Source organism: Helianthus annuus, chromosome 17 (assembly GCF_002127325.2).
Source record: "Helianthus annuus cultivar XRQ/B chromosome 17, HanXRQr2.0-SUNRISE, whole genome shotgun sequence".
NCBI lineage: Eukaryota > Viridiplantae > Streptophyta > Magnoliopsida > Asterales > Asteraceae > Helianthus > Helianthus annuus.
Genome location: NC_035449.2, coordinates 87,559,529 through 87,585,194, shown reverse-complemented (window position 1 = coordinate 87,585,194; position 25,666 = coordinate 87,559,529). Strand labels below are relative to the sequence as shown.

The following is a 25,666-nucleotide window of genomic DNA, read 5'->3' as shown; positions in this document are numbered from 1 at the left end:
GCAGATTTTCTGTTTCAAAAGTTGGAAAACATCCTCCTGCTTTGTTCCCGGTACACCACGCCTTTCTACGTCAGCGAGGTAAGAGGTTGAGCGATCTTCGAGAAGTCCTTGATAAATCTTCGATAGTACCCAGCAAGACCAAGAAATTGTCGCACCTCTGAAGGATTTTTTGGTGCAGCCCAATTCCTGATAGCATCAATCTTAGCAGGATCCACGTGAATCCCCGATTCATTCACAATGCGGCCAAGGAAGTGTACCTCTCGAATCTAGAAGTCACACTTGGAAAACTTCACGTAGAGTTGCTCCTTTCTCAGGAGCTCCAAAATAAGATGTAAGTGCCGCTCGTGATCTTCCTTGCTCTTTGAATAGATCAGAATGTCGTCGATAAACACGATAACGAAGTCTTCGAGATACGGTTTGCATACACGGTTCATGAGATCGATGAAAACCGCTGGCGCGTTCGTCAACCCAAACAGCATAACTAAAAACTCATAATGCCCATACCGCGTTCGAAAAGCCGTTTTAGGAACATCCTCCTCTCGGACTCTCATCTGATGATAGCCCGATCTTAAGTCGATATTCGAGTAAAAACTTAACCCTTGCAACTGGTCAAATAGGTCGTCGATACGTGGTAGAGGATAACGATTCTTAATTGTCACCTTGTTGAGTTCCCAATAATCAATACACATGCGAAAGGACCCGTCTTTCTTCTTCACAAACAGAACTGGGGCTCCCCAAGGCGAAGAACAGGGTCGGATAAAACCCCTATCCAACAGTTCTTGAAGTTAATTAGATAACTCTTGCAACTCTCCAGGTGCAAGACGATAAGGAGCACGAGCAATTGGAGCCGCTCCTGGTGCAAGATCGATTTGAAATTCTACTTGACGTTGGGGAGGTAAACCAGGCAGTTCCTCAGGAAACACATTAGGAAATTCATGAACAGCTGGCAGGTCTTCAATCTTTCTTTCTTCTGATGGAGTATCAGTAACCAGTGCTAGAATAGCAGGATACCCCTTTCATAGGCATTTCTGCGCTTGCATAGCTGAGATAATACCAACCACCGTCCCACTACGATGCTCTTGTACCGATAATGACTCTCCACTGGGGAGAGGAATACGTACGATCTTCTCCTTGCATAGAATCTCAGCTTGATGTTTGGACAACCAGTCCATATCAACCACTATATCTAAACTACCGAGGGTAACAGGAAGGAGGTCAATATCAAACACTTGACCCACAAGATCTAGTTTACACCCAAAAAGGACATGTGAAGCTTCAATCGTTTTGCCATTAGCTAATTCTACTACGTGCTTAACTTCTAAAGGCGTTGGGGTTAACCCTAATCGCTGACTGAACTCTAGGGACGCATAACTCCAATCGGCACCAGAATCAAATAATACAGAAGCAAAGCGGTTGTTCACAGAAAACGTACCAGTCACGACATTGCCGTCGTTCCTAACATCACCAGCACCGATCATAAATAGCCTACCATGAGCACCATTGCCCCCATTGTTGCCATTATTGCCATTGTTGTTGTTCCCAGCATTGTTGTTGTTGTTCTGACGGTTGTTGTTGTCGTTAACATTCTGATTCAACTGAGGGCAGTCCCGCTTAATGTGGCCCTCATCCCCACACTGGAAACACCCCTTCTTAAAGCCCTGGTTCTGATGGGGTTGTTGCCTTTGCTGTCGCTGATGCAGCTGATTTTGCTGCTGCTGCTTTGGCTGCGGGGCTTTACAGTCTTTGGCCTCATGGCCCACCTTCTCGCACCTACGGCAAGTCCGGACACACTTTCCATAATGATGATAACCACACTTGTTGCACTGTGGCTTCTTTCCAACGTAGGAGCCTTGATTCTGATTGCTGCCCTGGCCTTGGTTAACTGAGGACGACTGACTGAAACTATGGGTATTACTGTTGTCAGGCCTTTTCTGAGATTGACTGGCACTGGTTGCTTTGTCAGCATCGTTCAATTTCCGTTTGTTATCACTAGCAGGTGTGGTAGTTGTAGCAGCAGAGGTAGTAGCAGAAACTCGTGGCGGTAATGAGCCACGTTCGACCTCCTGGTCAGTAATCTTATGTGCCAAACGGATGATCTGGGGCAGATTGTTAAGGTTTGCAGCAGTGACATAACCCTTTACAGCTGGTGCTAGGCCCTTGAGATACAACTCAATTCGTCGATGTGGAGGTCGAGACAGGTTACGGCACAAAATTGCTAGTTTATGAGATCGTTTCGTGAAAGCCTCGATCTCGGATCCTTCCATCTTCAAATCGTAGTACTCGTTCTCCAGCTTATGAATCTCATCATGAGGACAGTACTCTTCTCGCATCAATTCCTTAAAATCATCCCAAGTCGTTGCATTAGCCATCTCGATGCCCAACATCTGCACCTGGGCATTCCACCAAGTTAAGGCACCATCCTCCAAAGTGCCAGTAGCATACTTCACCTGGTCCCCCACGGGACAGTTACACATAGCGAACACTGACTCAGCTTTCTCAAACCATCGAAGTAGCCCCACAGCCCCTTCAGTCCCACTGAAGGTCTGTGGCTTACAATTCATAAATGTCTTAAACGTGCAAGCAGGCGGATGGTTTTGATTCTGATGCGCTGGCTGACCTAATGGACGAAAGAAAATACAACACAAGGGTAAGAGTTGTGTACACGACAAAAGAATAAAGAAGATTTGGCACATATCGTACCAGCTTGATAGGCTGCTAATGCCTCAGCCACACGAGTGTTGATCAGATTTGTCAACTCAGCCTGAGTCATAGCAATGTGTCCACGTCCATGGCCTCGTCCACTCATGATTCTATATAAGGAGAGGGAACAAGTTTGAGGATCGAGATAAGGCAGGAGTCAAATATCACGTCGACATCTACAAACTACATAGTTTACAACAAAAAATAGGGCAGAACCCTTCTCACACTCGTTAAGCCTCACTGAGACTCACATGCACCTCACTTTATTATTATGTGTGCACCCATAATAATAAGGCAATTTGCACGCTTATCTCAATATCTCTTAACTTGCGCTAAAAGTTTTCCCCACATTCAAATAATACAACGAAAAGCATTACATGATCGATAATCACAAAAGTCGAAGAGTTGTGCCACACTATCTAGCTCCACTAAAACATGCAGCACAGTAAACACATCGAGGTATCAAATATGTTGTTTCATGCAAGTCATGTGCGTGTAACTACTAAGCAAGTAATGCATAAAGTAAACACAAGACGAACCTTGCAATCTGGAGCTGAGTGTCATGGTCGATTTTCGAAGTTGTTCGGTTATACTCTGGTTTTATAAAAATGTTTTAAAACCTAGTTCACTATAACCAGTGGCTCTAATACCAAACTGTCACACCCCTAAAATACCACATGCGGAATCACCGCGGGACGTGTGACGTACCAGGATCCAAGCCACCAATCACATTGAACTACGCATAATATTTAAATAAAACATTCCATTCATTTCAAAATATAAATCCAAGTCATAAGTTAAATCAAAGTAAATGTTCAGCGGAAGCATAATGTAAACTGTAAATCAATTGTTTCAAAACATGTGTTCATAATCAACTCAGCAAGTATCCAAGAGTCTCGACCCATGACAACTCCAGCACTCCCAGATAGCAAGTCCATGTCAAGATCTAACGACCTGCAAGCATGCAGACAAGTGTGTCAGACAAAGTTTGTTAACACGTTTTAGTTACCAGGTATGAGTATAAAACAGTACAGTGATTTGATTTGATGTTGTTATTAACTCGATTACCGCAGATGGCTCTAGATTTATTTGCCCAAACCCCAATGCCTCTATCAAAACATTGGTCAAGTGGTTAAGGTAATTAGTTCACGCCCGTCCTCCCCGGTATGGTGTGAGGGTGCCAAACCTAATAGCGCTATCAACTAATAACGTCGTTGCCTCCCCGGCAACTAATCGGTAGATGTAAGGGGACTTATCGATAGAAATGAGTGTAATAACCAACATCCCAATAACCCGACGTTCCTCCCCGGAACGATTACAAGATGTTCCTCCCCGGGACGCATGCTTGGAAAAGAGCAATGAACTCACCTTGGTTTGCTCGGTATGATTAATTACTTGTTCACACTTAAACAGTCACAGCCTATGGTATTCACGTATGCGATGTCAGTTTACATTCACAAGGTTCACATATAAATGGCAGTATGCATTTCACACAGTGATTCCCGAATAGCACATAGCAGTTACATAACTCATTCAAATCCACAGTTCGCGTGTATGTTTCGTAATAATACTTAACAGTTAAGTGTACTAGGTGAAAGAACCAAATTGGGGTTCGATAAATCCAAGGTGACGTGCTTTAAGTGTAAGCAGAAGGGTCACTTCAAGCGTGAATGTAGAAACGCGTATGCTGATGAGTCAGAGAATCCGTTTAGAGACGATTACTACAAAAAGGCAATCTACCATCAAAATAAATCTGAGCCGCCCAGATTGAAGCAGTCTGAAGATAACAGAGACAAATCAAGGGCTCTGGCTGTGATTTACGACGATGAGGGGTACGATTGGAGTAAAGAAGTTCTACCAGAGGAAGATGCGGTGGGTTACGCATTTATGGCAAATAATGATGAACCTATTCCGTGGAAAGATGATCGTACTGAGGAACAGAAGTATAAATACCGAAAGATGATTGCTGAAAACAAGATTATCAAACTTTCTGGTATCTTTCTGGAAGCTAGAAGAGCAAATAGATGGGATCCAGATTGAGAGTGCTACCTTGATAGGTATGGCACCATCGCGATTGATGACAAAACGCTAGATATTGAAGCCATCATCAAGGAGTACAAAGAAGAAGATGAATACTGGCAGCACAAGTGGTGGGGAACGCCAACTGAGAAGATGATTGAAGAAGAGAAAGAAAGAGAGAAAGGAGAAAGAAGAGAAAGAGAAGAAAGAAAAAGAAGAGTTTGATACGGGATTGATCGATACTACGCAGGATTTGACGTCTGAGAACCTGGGAAAGATGGCTGACAAAGTGCTAGCTACGAAAGCACTTGAGGTAGACCCTAATTCTGTTACTGAGTCAAAGGGGCAGGTCAGTCATATTGCGTCAACAAATGCGTCAGGTAACAAGGTCAACGGAAATGTTGACTGCAAAAATTGCACCAAACAATGCAATTTTTGTAGCACTGTCACGTATCTTAACAATGAGAAAATCAAGAATCTGACAACGAAAGTTAAAAATGTTGAGGATCAGATTCTAGGTCGTGACAAAACTGTAAAAGCTTCAACTGAACGGATCAAAGAATTAACGGCTCAAATCGAACATGATAAAACTGAATGTGAAAAAATAAAAAGTGAAAATGAAAAGTTAATTCTTGAAAACCGTCAAATTTCTAAAAAGTTTGAAAAATCGAAAAGCATTGTCAAAGATAGTGATGATCGAAATGGAAAAACGTTTAAAGAAAACGAACATCTGAGAGCTGTGGTGAGAATAAAAGAAGAATCAATTAACAATCAACTGGATGAAATTGCTAAATTGAAACTTAAAGTTCAAGAAGCTGAAATTGAAAATGAAAGAGTTCAGTTGAAGTTAAACAACTATAGCTCAGCAAGCTTTGTTTTGCAGCATATTGTTCCCAAACCTATAGGGAAAAACAAAGCTGGCGAGGATGTGTTTTCTGATGGAACGGGTGTAGGGTTTCACAAAGTTCCACCGCCAATCTTAGACAACTACACGAAAAAGCAGTCTAGTTTGGTGGAAATTGAGGAAGAAAGTGATGTTAAACTTCCTGAGAACATTGATGTCACGTTCACGTCTTCCAATGACGAGGGTGTCCAAATTGATGTGGTGAAAAGTGTGGTAGACAAAGTGCTTAAACCAGATTGTGACACTTCTGAGGAGGATGGGTGTTTCTTGGATAAATACATTCCGAAACAACAGTCCAAGAACAACTTAGATGAAGAATCAAACCTTGTCATGTACAAGATGATGGGTTCGGATAAGTTGTTTTCGGATTCAGAGTTTCCGATCGAGAATGTTAACATGAACAAATTGACAAACGTTCACAAACTTGTTGAAGTCGAGTCGTCACCAGTTAATAATCTGAGTCGAAAGAAAGATAGGGTTTATAACAAGAAATCGGTTAATCCACCGCGTTTTTACAATAACAACAGAAACAACTGGTCGGGTGGTTATCAGGGGGGTAAACCGTATCAGAAAAGAAATGTTTCAAACAAGAGGTTTGCTAAGAAGAAAATGTTTGTAAACAGTTCAAGTTCACTTGCTGATGAAGAAAAAGAAATTTTTCAAAATCGAACAAAGAATTTTTTGAGAAGAGAGCTTCACAGGCTCAGTCTGAAGGCACGAGTCGGGTAGCTGATACTCGTACTTGTTTTAGATGTGCACAGGTTGGTCATATTGCACGAAAGTGTACATATGTGAAGCCTAAGACTGAAGCTGTGAAGGTTCAACAAAAGAAGGTTGATGTGAAGGGTAAAGCACCGATGTATGTTGAGAAGAAAGTTATTGAAAAGAAAAACGTTAAAATCGACAACGTAAAAGTAAAAACTGAACCCGTAGAGAAGTCGGTAACTAAAAATGACAAATTTTACAAAAGGGTTGCAGTAACTCAACAGGTGTGGAAACCTAAAATTGAATCAAAAGTTGAGAAGAAAGTTTCAAATTCTGATGAGAAAAAAGCTGAAGAGCCAATTACTGTTGATTATGATGCAAATTTTCCGCCTCTCAAGGCTGAAAATTTCAAAATTCAAATTGCGAGAGTCAAGGTTGCACCTAAGGCTGATGAGGCCTGGGTGGACTCGATGTTTGACTAAACAGTTTGAATTGCCGGAGCTTCCTGGATTGCGAAGCATGAATCGGCATCTTTCTTGAAGTTGTTTAAATGATGATTTGTTATGTGCAGGATCTTCCAAAACTTGTATCCAGGTGGATCAGGGATAGTGGAGCGTCAAGGCATATGACAGGGAAGACCGCGCTGCTGTATGATGTGAATAACATTAACGGTGGTTATGTGGGTTTTGCGGGTAATCAAGAAGGAAGGATCATAGGTGAAGGAACGTTATCGAACGGCGTCGTAACATTTGAGAGAGTTAACTACATCGCTGAGCTGGAGAACAACCTGCTGAGTATCTCCCAGATCTGTGACAGGATGTATACTACTCATTTCACCGACAAAGAATGTTTGATCTTGAAACCGGGATTTGTGATACCTGAAGAGTGGATCATCATGAGGGCACCAAGAGTCAACGATCTGTACGTGTTGGACATGAGCGTCGTTACTACAACCACGGGTCAGGCTCATTGTTTTGTGTCTAGAGCAACGGAGAAAGAATCAAGGTTATGGCACCGAAAGATGGGGCATATTCACCTAAGGAAAATGAATCACTTGGTACATAATGACTTGGTCACAGGAGTGCATGTTAAAGGTTTTCATCTGGAAGGGGAGTGCATAAGTTGTGTCAAAGGCAAACAGAAGAAAAAGTCACACCCTACAAAGCAAGTCAATTCAGTTTCAAGACCATTGGAACGACTTCACATGGATTTGTTTGGTCCAGTGAATGTCAAGAGTATAACAGGAGATTCCTACTGCTTGGTCGTGACTGATGATTATTCCAGATTTTCTTGGGTTATGTTTTTGAAATCCAGAGACGAAACGTTTGACAGCCTGATGGCGTTGTTTAAAAGAAATGAGAATCTGTACCAGAGGCCGATCTGTAGAATTCGCAGTGATAATGGTACTGAGTTCAAAAACAGTAAGATGGAAGATTTTTGTGATGAAAGAGGTATACTGCATGAGTTTAGTGCTCCATACACTCCGCAGCGGAATGGAGTTGCAGAACGCAAAAACCGGACGCTAATCGAAACAGCCAGAACGATGCTTGCAGACTCTAAGTTACCAATTAATTTCTGGGCTGAAGCTGTTTCTGCTGCATGTTATACTCTCAACAGAGTTCTTACTGTGAAGAAGTTCAACAAGACGTGTTTTGAGCTACTCAATAAACGCAAGCCGAATTTGAAGTATCTAGAACCGTTTGGGTCACCCTGTATGGTGAAGAGCGTTGAGGGAATCTTTGTGGGTTATTCAAGTCCTTTGCGACGTGTCTTCATTCCAAGTGAGAAGCAGATTATTGAGGCAGCAAATGTTGAATGTCAGGGGTACACTATGCCGCCACGGAATCCTGGTGATTCATGGTGTTATCATTATGACAAACTTTGGGATTCGTTTGACATGAGAGAAGAATCAGAGGAAGAAGAAGATTTCTTTGATGAGCTGGATATTTTGCGAGAGTATGAGTCGCAGCTCAGGTTCCCAGCGGAGTATTCTAGAAGACCTCGGGAAACTTCAAATGACGATGAAGCAGGTCCTAGTAATGTTGGTGAGCATGATGATGAAGTTGCTCCTGGTAATCAGTCGGAGGTGAATGATGATCAAGAAGCTGAAAATATGCCAGTTTTTTACCATGGTGATTCAGACCTTGAGGGGGAGCAGATCCAGTTGTCAAGTCAAACAAACCAAGTTGGTGAACAAGATGCAGAGCAGAATGTTACTCATCTGGAGGGAAATGTAGAAGTTCCAAGCGAAGTGATGCTGCGAACTCTTTCTTATCATCCAGAGGAGTTGATCATAGGAGAATTGCAATCGGGCGTTCGCACGAGACGTCAAATTGACCAGGGCTTAACATGTTTTTATTCTACAGTAGCACCTTTACAAACTGAATTTTCATTAAGTTGTTTTATCTCGCAGGTCGAACCGAGAACTTACAAAGAGGCGCTTACTGAAGACTCTTGGGTCATAGCGATGCAAGAAGAGTTAAGTCAGTTTGAAAAGTTAGGGGTGTGGAAGTTAGTTGATTTGCCGGATGGTCAAAGAAAAATCAATACAAAATGGGTTTTCAAATGTAAGAGGGACGATAGAGGATTGGTTGTAAGGAACATAGCTCGACTCGTTGTTTAGGGCTTTAGTCAACAGGAGGGGATTGATTTTACCGAAGTCTATGCTCTTGTCGCTCGACTAGAGGCTATCAGAATTTTCCTAGCATTTGCGTCTTGGAAGAATTTCAAAGTATATCAGTTAGATGTCAAATCAGCGTTTCTTTATGGGAAGGTCAAAGAGGAGGTTTATGTTGGTCAGCCGCCGGGATTTACTGACCCAATCCACAAGAACAAAGTTTATCTGCTGGACAAAGCTTTGTATGGTCTACATCAGGCGCCGAGAGCCTGGTACGAGACTTTGTCTCAACACCTACTCGCTAACCAGTTCATACGTGGAAAAGTGGATGCCACTCTCTTCACTAAAGTCGTTGATGGTCATCTTCTGATAGTACAAATTTATGTGGACGATATAATTTTTGGGTCAACGAATGAGAAATTGTGCAAAGATTTCGAACAGGTGATGAAGCAGAAATTCGAAATGTCATCGATGGGGGATATGAAATTCTTTCTGGGTCTACAAGTTGAACAACTTCCTGAGGGAATTTTCATTCATCAAACGAAGTACGTGCATGATATTCTAGAGAAATTTGGAATGTCAAGTTCTACTCCAGCTGCTACCCCACTTGCGACTAATCATGGGATTCACCCAGATCTCACCGGAGACAGGGCTGATGAAATGTTTTACCGTTCCATGATAGGTTCTTTGATGTATCTGACTGCTTCACGTCCTGACATCATCTACCCAACGTGCCTCGCAGCAAGATTTCAGTCTAACCCGAGAGCATCGCACATGATTATTGTCAAGAGGATATTACGTTACCTGAAAGGTACTCCGTCATTGGGGTTATGGTATCCTAGGAAAGGCGATTTTACGCTCGAAGGTTATTCCGATTCGGATTTCGGATGCTGCAAAGTTAACGCGAAATCAACAACTGCAGGATGCCAGTTCTTTGGTCCGAGAATGGTTACCTGGCAGTGTAAGAAACAAACATCTGTGGCGCTATCTACATGTGAAGCGGAGTATGTTTCTGCTAGCAGTTGCTGCTCTCAGATCCTGTGGATACAGCAACAGATGCGCGACTACGGTTTGCAGTTTCTTAACACACCTCTGTTTGTTGATAATGAGGCCGCAATTAATATAACTAAAAATCCAGTACATCACGCTAAAACTAAACATATCGAAATTCGTCATCACTTTATTCGCGATTGCTTCGAGAAAAAGTTGATACGAATTGAGAAAATCCACACTGACAAACAAAAAGCTGATTTGCATACCAAAGCTTTTGATAAAATTCGGTTTCAATATTTGTTAAAACTTAATGGTATGAAATTGCTTTCGGTGTCGGATGGGGTTGTGAGCGTTGATGAGAGTACTGTTGCGGATGAAGACGAGAAACAATTTGCGATGGTTTGTTGATTTTTTACGTGTTTTGGTATTTAGGGGGAGATAGATAGTTGTACATAGTTTATTTTCAAAAAAATACAAAAACAGTAACAAATGCAAAAATCCAAAAACATGATAAAATTGAAAAAGAGCTTGTGTATAGCGGGAAAATGATAGTACATCAGCTAGACAATTAGAGTATGCTAAAGATTTGGAATGACAAAATGAGTTAAACAGTCTCACTAACGATGTGTCGATAGGTTTTCGTACATTTAGTAGATTTATTCGGGATACAAACCTAAAATTTCAAACTGGTGAAATTTGTGGGGAACACTACTTGGATATATAGGTAACCCCTGAAATCTCGTTTGATAGGTCTCGTATTCTGATATACTAGGTGTTTATGCTCTATGATGTCTGGGGTATTATTCCGGGACTTCTGCTGAACGGTAATAATTATGATGTTTAATTATGATCAAGTGACATGATTTGTGTTGGACCGTTGTTTGACCCTAAAACGTCAGTCAAGGTAGCTCATCATCACATATAAAGGCGGAATCAGTACATATGATGTTACAACAGTTTGTCCTTTCAATTCCACTGCTTTTATTAGCTTTCTGAATGAATTTTGAGAGGTTCGGCTCCTAAGCACACACATACACCTCTGAGATCCGCTGATACAACAACCCTATTTATAGGCATAATGGTTCGCTAATATCATGTTTTGTCACTCCTCATCTGTTGCTGAAACAGTTCAGATTCACATGGTTACAGTTTCACGATTCCTAGATCTCTAATCATTCACAACAATTACAATCATGATCATCGATCAAATCTAGTTGCTAATTATCGGTCACATTCAACAACAAAGCATTAACAATTTACAGATTCATATCATTATTACTATCATACAATCATTCGATCAACCCTTGATTATCATTCTGCATATTCTAGTCTTAACTGGTAAATCAATAAACTATCAACACCCTACTTATCACAACATGTGAGCATGGTTTTCAATAAAACTCTATATCCACAATAGATTATAAACATTACATAACAATCATCAACCAATGCATAGTAATCAATCTAATAATAAAGATGATGCACTAACCGCGAGATCGAATTGTTTGATCACGTGGAATAGACTTAGCAAGAGAGAAGAGGTTACAAAGAAAAGAACTGCCGTCGCACTCCCAAGAGTAGGTTAGGGTTTTCTAAAAAGTGTTTCGTAACCTAGAGCATGCATATATAGTCGAACAGTCAGCTGGGCCTCTCCTGGGCTTCGAGAGAGATTGGGCCGGCGAAAGACCCATTAGTGACGAAACCTATGTTTCGTCGAACAGCCCTTGACAAAACACTTCATGTTTCGTCGAACAGTTATTCGTCGAGCAATGAGTGAAAAGGGTTTTGTCATTAAAGGTTTTAATAAGTAACAATCATTAAATCACCAAAATTATACTAAAACCATTCCTCAATAATACACATGGTCCAAAGTACTGGGTATAAAACATGAATACGAAATAGGTAACACTTAAAGGAAAGGTCTTGAAATCTCGAGTTGTCACAGTTAAAGTTATCAATAATTGGTTTCCAATGTTTCACCTTTTTCATATTTGCACCTATGGTTAATCCTAGGAATTTGAACGACATTGTAGCTTTTCTACAATTTAGTATGTTTGCCATTCTTTCAATCTCTGGCTCATCCACACCTACTCCATAGATATCCGACTTGTTAATATTTACTTTAAGGCCCGAGCATAAGTAGAAAAATCCTAGGATGCGATTGAGGTTCATTATGTTCGTTTCACTCCACGCGCCGATGAAAACCACATCATCTGCATAGCATAAGTGAGTTATACACGGGCCGTTACCCGGAAGTTTGATACCTTTGAATGCTCCTCTATTTCCCGCCCTCTTCATAATAACGTCTAAAGCTTCTATTGCAAAAATAAAGAGAAACGGTGATAACGGGTCACCTTGTCTTAGGCCTCTCTGTAGCTTGAACTCCGAAATGGGTGACCCATTTACTAAGACCGATGCCCAGCTTGATTTCAAGCACGTTCCAATCCATTTCCTCCACCGACTTGGAAATTTCATTTCTTTTAGGTTTGAGAGAAGGAATTTCCAATTGATAAAATCATATGCTTTCTCAAAGTCTATTTTGAAAATAAACATTTCTTTTCCGCTTTTCTTTGTCCAAGATATAATTTCACTTGTAATTATAGGGCCATCCAAAATGGATCTACCTTCTACAAACGCCGTTTGTACCGATGCTAATAGTGATGGGATAACAATTTTAAAGTCTAGCAGCTAATACTTTTGCTATTATTTTCTAGATCACTCCAATCAAAGATATTGGCCTAAAATCGTTCACCGAAAAAGGATCCTTTACTTTTGGGATTAAGGCTATGAATGATGCGTTACAACCCCTTTCAATAAAAGCTCTTTCATGAAAATCATTCATCACTCCTACTATATTATTTTCTAACTGTGCCCAGAATCTTTTTATAAATTTGAACAAAAATCCGTTAGGTCCTGGGGCCCTATCACTCCCACATGCCCACACTACCTCTTTTATTTCCTGTTTCGAAAAGCTACTAGTTAGAAGTGTAGCCTGTTCACCCGTGATCTGTTTGAAGCCACTACCGTCAAGAGTAGGTCTATGAGTTATTGGTTCTGTGAATCGCGCCAAAAATCTCGTTCTAAACTCCTCCTTAATTGCTTTTGGTTCATTAACCATAATACCGCCGATTTTCATTGCATTTATTCTATTCTGTGCTTTCCTACAATTTATAGTCCTATGGAAGAAATTTGAATTTTCATCACCTAGCTTCGCCCATTTTAGTTTAGCCCTCTGTTTTAAGTCCTTCAACCTTTTTCGTTCATAGTTCCTTATCTTCCATTTGTCTAGTATTCTTTTCTCCTTTTCCAATGTCGTCAGTCTCCTGCTTTCCGCTAACTTTTCAATCGTTGCCACTTCTTCTGTCGCTTCGTTTATATCCTTTTCCTCCTGTAGTTTCGTTACTCGTCTCCATTCTTTGATGTCAAACTTTAGGTTCTTGAGAATATTTGCCAGTACTCTCATATTGTTGCCCCCATTATTAGATTCCTCCAAAACTTTCTTAACCACTTCCTCTATGCCATTATCCTCAATCCAGCTATTATAGAATCTGAAAGGGATCGGACCGTAGTCTGATGTCGCACACGATAATTGTAGCGGGCTATGATCCAATAGGTGCCTAGCTAAAGCTTCAAATCTTGCACATGGCCAATTTCCTATGAAGGCATCACAGACTAGGACCCGGTCTATTTTACTGAGATTCGACCCATCCTCCGTCATGTAGGTATACTTGTATCCACTCATCTGATATTCAAGTAGTCCGGCTTCAGATATGAGGTTATTAAAGATCATTGCACCATGATTGTCGAATCTCGATATCATTCTTTCATCCTCCTCTCTTACTTCGTTAAAATCACCAGCCATGATCCAGAGTCCTTCACCATTCGTATCTTTGATGGTCTTCAGTTCTTCCCAAAGTGCCCTTCTTCTTGTTACTTCACACGAAGCATATACATTAACTGCGTTGATACATGTGTTTGTTCCAGCTAGGACCCCACTGATCAGTAGAAACGAATCATGTTTGACTACTCTCTGTTTGGAAAACACTCCCGGATCCCAAGCCGAGACAAGACCCCCAGACCTGCCTCTAGCATCCACCGATTCATATTCCATCTCCACTTTTCCCCAATACCTCCCAATAGTGATTGAATCCACATTTGATACCTGTGTCTCTTGCATACATAGAAACAAGATTTTATGCTCTTTGACTAATATATTTATCCACCCTGGTTTTTCCAGATCCCCAATGCCTCTTATGTTTATTGCAAGAAAATTCATGGTGCAACGTTTGACACCAATTCCTCCTGCACAACATTTAATATCTCTTTCCAGAATTTAGAGACTCTCATACCTATGTTTTTCCCCATCTCTATAGTGGCCATCGTTTCTTCATTTAAGTCCAACTGAGGTTCTTTATTCAGGTCAAAAGTTTGGTCGGTTGTGTCCAGATTTATCTCTATCTCGTTTATGGTTTGCCCGGTATCAACAGCTCCATTCTCTGTTCGAATATGTTTATTCCTCAAACTGCCTTGTTTTGTGAAGGTGAACAACGGTGTTCCTTTTTTTCTTTTTGTCGTTCTCTGCCTATTTCCAGTACCCCATATTATTTCATTTAAGTTAAAAGGGTCATCCTCAGGCCCATATTCATTCTCATCTCCTCTGGGCTTATTTTGATTAACGTCAGCCCAATAACATTCGGTATGTTCTCGTTGTTTGTTCCAGGCCCACATTGGGTTACTCCATCCGTGACTCTCAATGTTGATTGGATTTAGAACATTCCGTTAAGTCCATTTGTACATTCAGTGTTATCAAAATTTCCAACACTCCTCGGTTGTTGAGCTGCCTGTGTTGTCTCGTTCCCCACACACTCAGCAAAAATCTCTCTCCAATTCCCACCAAAATTGACTGTCGATTCATGCAACCCACTGTCCCCAACTGGCTTCTCGTTCTCTTGCCCTTCGTATTCTCCGACATCACATCGTCGGTAACCGGACTTTCGTTGCCCCAGTTGTTGCTCTCTGCATTACTGTCGCTCTGATCCTTTCTTGTGTTTTCCTCACCCTCAAGCCCCAATTCAATGTCGGCGTTGCTAGTTGGCAGTGTGGCTACCGGAAAATTAATAAATGCCGATTCATTGTTAACGAATTTCGGCGCCCAATTACCTGACACTTTTGATATCCAGCACTTGAAAGATGAAGACTTGTGAATTACTTCTAGCTGTGTGTTAATAACCTGGCCAGTTTTGACAATGATTCCTAGATGTGCACATGTTAGGTTATTATCCTCCTTGCTAGCTTCTGTGTCTCTTACCACTCTTCCCAAGCTTCCTCCTATGGTGTTGAAAGTTGCTTTGTTCCTTACTCATATGATTTTAACTATACTAGTTTTTTACTATCGCCGCGTTCGGCGAATGTATTTTGTTGTTTAGTCTGTGTTTACATGTGTTTTGAAATCACTACGAGTGCGTTGCGCACGGAAACCGCTGACAAGAATAAAAAGAAAATATAGAAAAAAACACTAAAAGATAACCAAAAGAAAATCAACCAAAAAAGTTTTATGGTAATAATGTTGTTCGTATGAAACCTTTGGTCATAAATGAACAAATGATACTGGGTACAGGTACCGAATTTCCCGAATCGAAAGATCTCAAGTACCAATTCGGTACGACTTTTGGCGTTCCTGGTATTGGTTCGCTACCGTTTTTTACCTTCATATACAGGTACCGTAATTGGTATTTTCGGTACCAGTACCGATTCGGTATTGGTTGGCACAGAGCTCATCCCTACCCATAAAACTAGAAAAATAAAAATCATTAAAAGTTGAAGAAAAAAAAGTTGCACGATACCGTTGTTCATACGACACCCGTGATCAGGGATAAACAAATGGTACCGGGTAGCAGTACCGAATTTCCCGAACTAAAAGATTTTGAAAATCAATTCAATACCGACTTTTGGTGTTTTCTGTAACAGGCTGGTGTTGGTTTTTAACTTTATATGCCGATAACCGTACTGGTATTTTTGATATCAGTACCGGTTGACAAAAGCTTATCTAACTTAAAAAGTAAAAAGATAATAAAACTATTAAAATAAAACCATATATATTATTATATTTCAATTCATTCTATTTATTAATATATATATATATATATATATATATAGGAGAATTAGTGGTATTGTGATTGATATATTTGTTATGAATAAATATATAAATGAATGATGCATTTTAATGTTTGGGTTCGTAACTAAACCAACACAATTGTTTCCTCATGGATCATTAAGTTTATTCTCAATAACCAATGTTTTCACCTTTAAATCAGAATAATTAAAAATAATATGGAAACCTTTTTATTCTTTTTTTTTTGGGAATGACGATTTTACTGTGTTTAACCACCGCACTCCCTGTATATGGAATCTTTTACTTAAAAAATGTATAAGCAAAATAGAATAAAAAATATTAAATACCTTAATTTTATTATAATATGTAGTAATAATAATGTTAAAACAAGGGAATGACTAGTTTAAGGTCATGGGTCCTTCTCAGCTCAGAGCTTCCTAAGTATCTGCGAACAATAGAAGCATCGTCAGCCTTAACCCAGGAGAGGCTACTGGCGTTTGGATTTTGTAGTGAGAGTAAGTTTGGGTTCTCGGGAGTTAACAAAGTATAGAGAGAATAAGTGTTGAGAGAGTTCTAATGAGAGAGTAAATACTTTTCTTGGCTGTATGAAGTGTTCTTACATAGGCGAGGCTTCCCACTTCAGGAAACATCCTTTAGATAACTCAGCTTTACATCTGGTAAGACTCATCCTCATGATGTTTACTTGTGCAGGTGACCTTGCCCTTTTGGTATAAATATTAGGTCTTGTGTATTTCAAGGTTTACTTTATGTTGCTTTTGGTTTAAGATAACGTCTTTTTGACTTTTCCAGTCTTGGTATTCATGATGTTACTTTAGCCATGTGTTGATAAGCTCGAATGTTTCGGTTTCTAGTTCCTGCTTCATTCTTGTTGCTTCCAACTTAGCTTTTTTTTTTTTTGAAAAGAGAACTTCTATAAAAACCAACCGAACCCGAAAATCGGGACGGGAAAACAAACAAAATTACATAATTACAAATTTACACCAATCCGACCAACGGATATTTTTAAACTTGGACCTGTTTTTAAACTAAAGATAGCCTAAAGATCTAATATCGCTGAAAATATTTTCAATCTTAAAATTCACGCCGTTAAACCTCAAGTCATTTCTAGCCTTCCAAACACACCAGCACGTAATCAGAATAATTCCATGGAATACCTCTTTTTCCTCGTTCTTTTTGCCACAGTGGTTATGCATCTCAAGAAGGTCACGAAAAGAAAAAGCATAGAACAGAGGGACACGGCTCCATAAACACACCTTATGCCAAATAACCGAGAAGACAATACACGAGGTGAACAGATGGTCCACCGTTTCTTCCGCGGAATTACATAACGGACAAACCTCATCGGTAATAAGCATACCTCTATTTTTTAAAGCCTCGGCGGTAGGAATCATGTTCATTTCAGCTTTCCAAGCGAAAAGATTGCATTTAATCGGGACCCATGAGCACCACTTCATGACGTACCTGGAGCTAAAATCAAACGAGTTGATAATGAGAGACTTGACCGATCCAACGCTGAAAGTCCCTGAGTTATTACCGAGCCAATGCCAGCCATCACTCCTGCTGGTCAAAGAAATATTCCAAAGCAAATCCATAAGATCGTTCAGCTCAACAGATTCGTCTTCCTCAGTCGGATCCTGTCGCCACAGCCAAATCCCCTCCCCAGCGATGCGTTCTTTGATCAAACAGCTTTTAACCAACTCCAAACCAAAGAGATTCGGGAACCTAGTCTTTAGCGATTCGTTCAAGGGTCCAACCAAAAACATATACCTTCACCATTTCCAACGACACCCTTAAAACACGGATGGATAAAAATATTGGGAGCAATAGGTTTATTAATCACCGAAACAATGCACCGCCAAACTCCACCGATAGAGTTGCTCACAGGAAGAAAATCCCAATTACAGGAACCTTGATGAATGGCCGAGATTACCTTAACCCAAAGGCTTTCGGGTTCGGATTTGAAACGCCACCTCCATTTAGCCAAGAGAGCAGTATTGGAATATTTAATTTTGCAAATGCCCAAACCCCAAACTTTCTAGGAGAAGCCACCCCATCCCACGCCACCCAATGAGTTTTCCGAACATCACTTGAGCCGCCCCATAGAAATTTTTTAATGAGAACCTCCAAATCGTGGATGACCTTGACCGGCGCCTTATAGGAGAAAGGTAATAGTTTGGTAAAGCTTCAAGGACCGAACGGACAAGGGTAACCCTTCCACCGAAAGATAACATCCTAGCTTCCCATAAGGAAAGCCGGTTCTCAAATATGTCATAAACCGGTCTCCAGTTGCATATGCGGTTCATGTTCGCCCCCATCGTAAGACCAAGGTATTTGAAAGGGAGGGTGTCAGATTTACACCCAATCAAAGAAGCCATCTCCAAAACCTCTGCGTTGTTAACCCCAACCCCATAAAGACACGACTTACCTATATTAATGCGGAGGCCTGAACACGCATAGAAACATCTAAGAATTCTGACCACGTTTAAAACGTTTCCTTTAGTCCATTCTCCAAGAATCATAGCATCATCGGCATACAAAAGGTAGGTAAGGGTTGGTCCGTCATTAGGGAGAGCGATACCTTTAAGAATACCCGTCTCACAAGCCTTATCAAGCATACAAGAAAGAGCTTCCATAGCGATGATAAAGAGGAAAGGCGAGATAGGGTCGCCTTGTCTCATACCTTTGTTGCATTTAAATTCAAAAGTTGGAGAACCGTTGACAAGAACCGAAGCCCGAGCCGAAGAGAGAATCCCATAAATCCAATTGCACCATTTGGACGGAAACCCCATTTGTTCAAAGACCCTGACAACGAAACCCCAGTTAATATTGTCATACGCCATTTCGAAGTCAATCTTAAGAAAAAAGGCCGAAGACTTTCTATTTTTTAACCAAGAAAAAACTTCGTTAATCATAAGAGGACTGTCAAGAACGAATCTTCCACTAAGGAAACCCGATTGAGAAAACGAGACAATCGACCCTATCCATGTCAAAAATGTAATAATAAAATAACAGCTTCTGCCTATCCATGTCACAAAAAAGTAATAATAAAATAATAATAAAAAAGTGACAATGTAGATTTTTGTGGAGATCACACGTGGGAGGGGGACACGTGAATGAACTCACATGGATGCCATTGAATAGTCTAATGTCCACATGTTCCTCTTTGGTCAATACACACCGTCAAACTTAATTATCAAACATCACAAGTTGTAACTTTTCATAGATGCAATAAAATAATAAAAGGTAATCCACTGATGTGCACAAAATGCAACATATAAATTACATCAATTGTGGCATAAAACTAACCCTTTTTTAGTACTAATGTTGGAAAAAGTGTGTTTTTGTCTTCCTTTTGTATTTTCAGGATTAAATGAGCTCAAATGAACAAAAGAAGCAAAAAGGCAGCTAAATCTAACATAAATACAAGAAAAGGAACAAACGTGGCATGCCCGACCCCCCGACAGCATCTTCCCAAGCAAAACAAAAGAACAGAAAGATGAACACGCCCCGCGCTCAGTGAGCACAGGGGCGTGCCCAAGTGTCAGCAGAAAAGACAAAGTTGTAGAAGCTTCCATCGCCCACCACGGGGCCGTGCTCAGCGGACACGGGGCCGTGGTCAACTATAAGATTCGCAGAATCCAGGCAAATATTGATAATACAGATATGCTTCTGCACACGGGGTCATGCTCAGCGGACACGGGGGCGTGGTCAACTAATGCAGACAAACTACAATTAATGAAGAAAGAGAGAAGGATGGACACGGGGCCATGCCCAACGGACACGGGGCTGTGCCCGAGCTTCTGTTCAGCCTATAAATAGGAGTGCTTGGACCACTTGCAACTCATCCCTTGGCACACCACCTCTCTCACACTTCACCCACCACCCACCACCATCACAACGCCATCATCCACCACTATCATCCATTGTCCATCTCAGAGTGTGTGAGTCGTCTCGGGATCCAAGATTGATCGTAAGAGTTCTTAACAATCAAAGGCCATGTTTGCCTAAGTCTCTTACATCACTTGGTGAAGACAAGTGTCTAGTGTAATACTTTTTATTTTTAGTATTTTCGCACTTTTTACTTGGTTATGTATTAATGACTTTAATAACTAGTTTCTTATGTTGAAGGTGATTCTTCCTTATCGTTTGTCCATGGTGTCTTGGCATTATTTTACTGTCTATATAAAATAAAAGATTTTCACCATTCATATCTCCACGGTGTATATGGAGGTATGTTGGCTACCTGGTCGGGGGTTAAGGGAACAGTTTGGTAAGAGTCTTGCCATTGTTCAGTGTATAGATCCTGTAAAGGACATGCGTCAAAATTAGTAGGACCTCCTTCAATAACCTCCGGTATTGGATGGCGGGGGTCCAACCTCTTTGATCCCCTCATAAGTTAAACTGCTATTAATATTTTAACCCGGCTACTTAGGACTGTATCCCTCCTGACTCAGACTACTTAGCCGAGGGTAACGTCACCTTCAAAAGACCCTACCACAATATGCATTAATAACTTAATTAATTATCTTTCAATAATCCGACCCTTTAGGATTGTATCCTTGCTGACTCAAACTACTGGGTTGAGGGTAACGTCACCTTCAAAAGAGGGGCCTACTACAATAACTAAGATAATCTCTTAAAAAGTGCAAAAGTGCGGAAATAATCAAAGGTTACACTATACACGAGTCGAAGCCAAGTGATTCATCTTGTCTATCTGTTTCTATTTTATTTTTCAGCAATTTAGTTAGTTTTTATTTTTCTAGTTTAAAATCTTTTTCTAAACTTGTGATTTTATTAGACGTTGAGGATAAACCGGTACTAAAAGCTCTTGTGTCCTTTGACGACCTCGGTATCTTGCCAACACTATACTACGCTCACGATGGGTGCACTTGCCCATATGTGTGTTAGGTGTTAGTAAAATATCGTGTTTTATAAATTTAAAACTTGACTAACGTGTAAAAAGGGCTTAAAATATACTTAATTCCATATACACACCAATCTGCATCAAGTTTTTGGCGCCGTTGCCGGGGACACAAGGATTTTAAGAAAGTTAGGAATCAACGGCCTAATCGTTTTTTCTAAATTTTTCTTTTTCTAGAATTTTCGTGATTTTTCAGCTTCTGCAGAACTCAGCACGGGTCGTGCCTGCTGAACGCGCCCCGTGCCCAATCATTGGAATTGGCAATCCTGTTTTAGGTCAGACAGTAAACTGAACACGGGGTCGTGCCCACTCAACACGTCCCCGTGCCCAAGATTCAGTTACTGAAAACAGAACTGTAAGATCCCGACGGTTGGTAATTTCTGACACAAACATGAGTGATAATGATATTTTTTACTTTCGACACTCTTATGGTACGTGGTGTCAAATATGTGGAGGCTCTCATAAAGAATTAGAATGTTATTTTCTAAATTATAAGCCCCACTATATAGACCCATTGTTTTCCTGTAGCCTTAAGAGGGGCGAAAGTAAAAATAATCCCTATCTCTCCCTCGAATGCGCTCAACCGGACCTTCTAAGAAATGCTTCTTGATGAACTATTTCAATTAGAAGATCTAATTCTTAATTGGTTAGAAGAACTTAGGATGGATTTTATTAATTCATCTCAAGACAATAACCCAAGAAGAATTGTTGAGATCGCATTCAAACAACTCCGATGTTCCCGATATTACCTCCAACTCTAGCGAGGACTTGAGCGATAGTTGTCCCTGTGCCGATTGTGTCGTGAAGGACTCCCCATCGACTTCGTTCGATGCATACATAGACCTGAGCGATTCGACATACATCTTCTCTAACGAGAGCCCGGGAAAGGGTTGGACTTGTCCACCTACATTTAGCATAGGAATCACCCTCAGCGACAACCTCTTGCGTTCTCGTCTTAATCTAGAGCAATTAAGGTATCTTAGGCACTTTGGGGTTGTTCCATCCAGTAAGGAGCCACCCGATCAAGATAAATTCCTTAGAAAACGGAAAGTCCTTAAGACAGCTTCTAGACACGGGGCCGTGTCCAGGTCAACACTGTGACAACTGGCACCAAACCGGTAATTTCCATACACTTTAATTATTATTTAATGACTGCAATTATGTGCTTTAATGTCAACATTATCTGATTTCACACTATACCAGTGAATTCATGCACGTTTTATATTACAAAATATTGCTTTATGCAGTAACGAGAGCGTTGCGTCAGAGAAACTAGTAAACTCGCCGGTAAGACACATTGTGTCGACAGAACTACAGAAAGCAGTTAGAAAATAGAATTGGAGCCTAGGTTTAGGTCCAACGACAAGAATACATTTAAACCCAAGAGTACATACAAGGGTTAACCTATAGACATTCCGGAAGCTAAAATACGCACTAAAAAGCACCCGAAATGCACTTTAAGTGCAGAATTTTATTAAATTCAGCTATAAATCAGCTTTGAACACATAAATATTATGCAGAAAGTATGATTTATCATTCAGAATACTTCCCCAAGTGTTGGGAATTGAAACGGTTACAAAAAGATACTTGAAGGACACTAAACGATGCAATTTAGCACTTTAACGAACCAGTATCTAACCAAACAAGCGGACATTACCCGGAACACAAAAATATTATTAGAAACATTGTTTTATCATTTCTAAGCTAGCTACGATCCCCGAACGCCTTAACACCCACTAAAATATCTAGTAGCTAATATAACTAACTAGATACTTGGTTTTTTTTAACCTTATGATCTAACTATCTAGTTAACCCCTAACCAAGACCCCCCCTCCAAACATACGGTTATAAGGTGGCCCCCACCATGATTTTATTTGATTAAATTAAGTGATCTTGTCTAACCTTTTGAGACATATTGCACACTAGACAAACTTGTGTTGGCATATTATAAGTATAACCATAAGTCTAAGCTTTTCATTTGCATCTTCATATCACCAACACCATCTTCTCTTCTCGTTTCCCTTACCATCGGCCGAAACCATCGACCACACTACCACCATCATTCGATTTTGCTTCATCCATTCTCTTAACACACAAGAGTGTTAGAAGGTGCATAAGGAAGCTAGAAGCTTACGGAAGTTCAAGAACCTCTCTTATTTGCTTTTATCCATTTCATTTATCCTCTTTATCATCCCTAGCCTTGAGCTAGTGGTAAGAACATCATACACTTCATATTTCATCTTATTTAAGTGGGTAAAAGGTTATGTGCTATGTTAATCTTGAAGAACAATAATGAATCACATGAAGAAAACATGAACATAAGCTTGCTAGATGAAGATATCTTGATAAATATAAGATGTTATGCTTGTGATTATTGATTGTTTGTGAAAATGAAGTTGATCATCATGTAGTCTTGCTAGATCGTGAATAAAAAACATAATCTAGCAAGTTGTAAGAAAGGAAGTTGTTGTAGGATGATAGGTCATTCACATAAAAATCATGAACTTGGACGACCACTTTGTTTTCTTGAAAAGTAATGAACAAAGTAAGTTGTTAAACACATAGATCTAAATATATGTGAATTATTTTTAAACAAACCAAGTTTAAAATATAAGTTTCACTTAATCTTGGTTCTTAAACAAATAAACCTTATTTTTGGTGGTTAATAAAGTAAGGAAGTGTGTAAGTAGCAAGAAAAATCCATGAAGAAACATTTTTAGAAAATATGATCATAAGTCGTAAAGATCTAAATTCTTTAAGGATGATGTTTTTAAAAGATCAACCACACTTTAAAGGGTAACAAGACTTACTAAAAACACTAGTAAGTTACTACAAATTTTTACAAGAACTTCAAGTTCATGATGTTGTGTGATTTACATGATCTAGGCTTATGGTAAGATTTGATTGTGTTGTTGATGTTTTTGATGATTTAAAAGAAAATAAACACCTGTTTTGAAAACATTGGAAACCTCCATTTTTAGGGGAAACTCTGTCAAAATTTCTATAGAATTTTGACACTTAGAAAAATATATAAGTTTTTGAGAAACTTATTCCCTAAAAATGCATCTAAAAAAAACATTTACCAAGATTTCCCTAATTTTTGTGTTAAGAAATGATGATTTCTTCAAGATTAAAAAAAATTATATTAAGTATGTATATTTTTGAGAAAATATATATATTTATTGATCATCAAGTTTTGTGCTAAGTGTGTAGTGTGTATTGTATGTGATAGTGTATTAGGAATTGAAAATACGCTAAATACTCATAAGAAGTAAAAGCACAAAGAATACACATATAATATACTTAGTCAAATACAAGAAAATATATCTGTGGAAATATATTACTTGATAGAATAAATAAATAACTTGGATAAGTTATGAACATGAAATGAAGTGTTGGACAAAATACTTAATTCGGGTGAAAAATACAAGATACCCATATTTATTGTTGAAAAAATAAAATAAGTAAGTCACTTAGTTCAAATATAAATTATTTTTAACTCAAGAAAACATATATAAAAGACAGTGACTGTACTTGTGCGATACAAGTCTAGTGACTAACGTTAAGAAAACGCGTATAGGTCACGACGTTAATTAAGCAAATCCGGTGAAGTTTACGACGCAGGAACGCAAAGTTGAGAGTTCATGCTCCTCCTTTTCTTTAACTATTTTTGGTTTTATAACTTCGGGGGTGAAATACATGTTACAAATGTTACAATGTTTACAAATGGTATGATGGAGTACAAAAACATTCAAGTGAAACATTCTAGATCATGTCCCGAAGAGGGTACCATAAGCACCATTAATCAACGTATACATTCAGATCGCGGAACAAAAGGTTAGATCTAATGGGTTTCAGGCAACCCCACTCTTGGCCTACTTCTACCAATGAGTGCTTCTGTGTCTCAGTCAAAGTCGACAAAAATGCCTAGGTTTGGTGGCTTGCTATGTCGTGACATATGTTAGTGGCCTTGCAAACCACTAGCGATCTCAAACATTCATAGTATTCAGTTACAGATACATTCTACATGATACATTCAAACATACATAGTACTCAGTTACAGATACGTTTTACAAGTCACATTCAAACATTCATACATTCTACAAGTTACATACCATGTTTTCATTCAAGTATTTTAAATATTCAAAACAATCACTGCATGAATTCACACCAACATTATGTTGACGTTTCTTTTTCCAAAACTCACATGTATTTCAGGTAACTAAAAGTGGATGTGCGCGTGGTCCTACCCATGCTCTTGGATGTCGTTTATGTTTATCTTTAAATAAAGTTGTAAACTTTCAGACAATATGTTGTCACATGATGTAAACACTTAAACTATGTTTTCCGTTTTGTAATGGTAATGGTGTTTGAAGATATTTTTATGAGCATGTGGTATGTTTACCAATCGTATGCAATGAAAACCTTTCATGATCACACCTCGTGCTTCCGCCTAAGAAAGGGGTGTGACAGATTGGTATCAGAGCTGCGATTGTAGTGAACCATGATTCCTTCTCGAGTCTAGTCTACAATCTCTAGGATCCTTGCACGAAAACAATTTTTCAAAAAGTTTTCATTGCATAAAACTTTCCGTGACATCCACTACCTGAAAATGTTTACAAGAGTCAAGAAAAGACACTACGAAACTTAGGATGCACTGGAGTAGCACTTATC

General features: G+C 39.6%; 2 protein-coding genes across 2 annotated transcripts; both read right to left on the bottom strand.

Moving 5' to 3' along the window:
* Positions 1-12,648: 12,648 nt before the first annotated feature.
* Positions 12,649-14,214, bottom strand: LOC110924424. Its single transcript, XM_022168432.1, has one exon. It carries the CDS (start codon positions 14,212-14,214, stop codon positions 12,649-12,651), a length of 1,566 nt encoding a protein of 521 aa, XP_022024124.1.
* A 2,882-nt stretch (positions 14,215-17,096) lies between these two features.
* LOC110924425 lies at positions 17,097-17,834 on the bottom strand. Its single transcript, XM_022168433.1, has one exon. The coding sequence runs from the start codon at positions 17,832-17,834 to the stop codon at positions 17,097-17,099; it is 738 nt and encodes a 245-aa protein (XP_022024125.1).
* Between the last annotated feature and the right edge of the window lie 7,832 nt (positions 17,835-25,666).

Bases quoted from the DNA above. Each gene is read 5' to 3' on its own strand.
- LOC110924424 (XM_022168432.1), bottom strand. From the start codon at position 14,214: ATGAATTTTCTTGCAATAAACATAAGAGGCATTGGGGATCTGGAAAAA.
- LOC110924425 (XM_022168433.1), bottom strand. From the start codon at position 17,834: ATGTTTTTGGTTGGACCCTTGAACGAATCGCTAAAGACTAGGTTCCCG.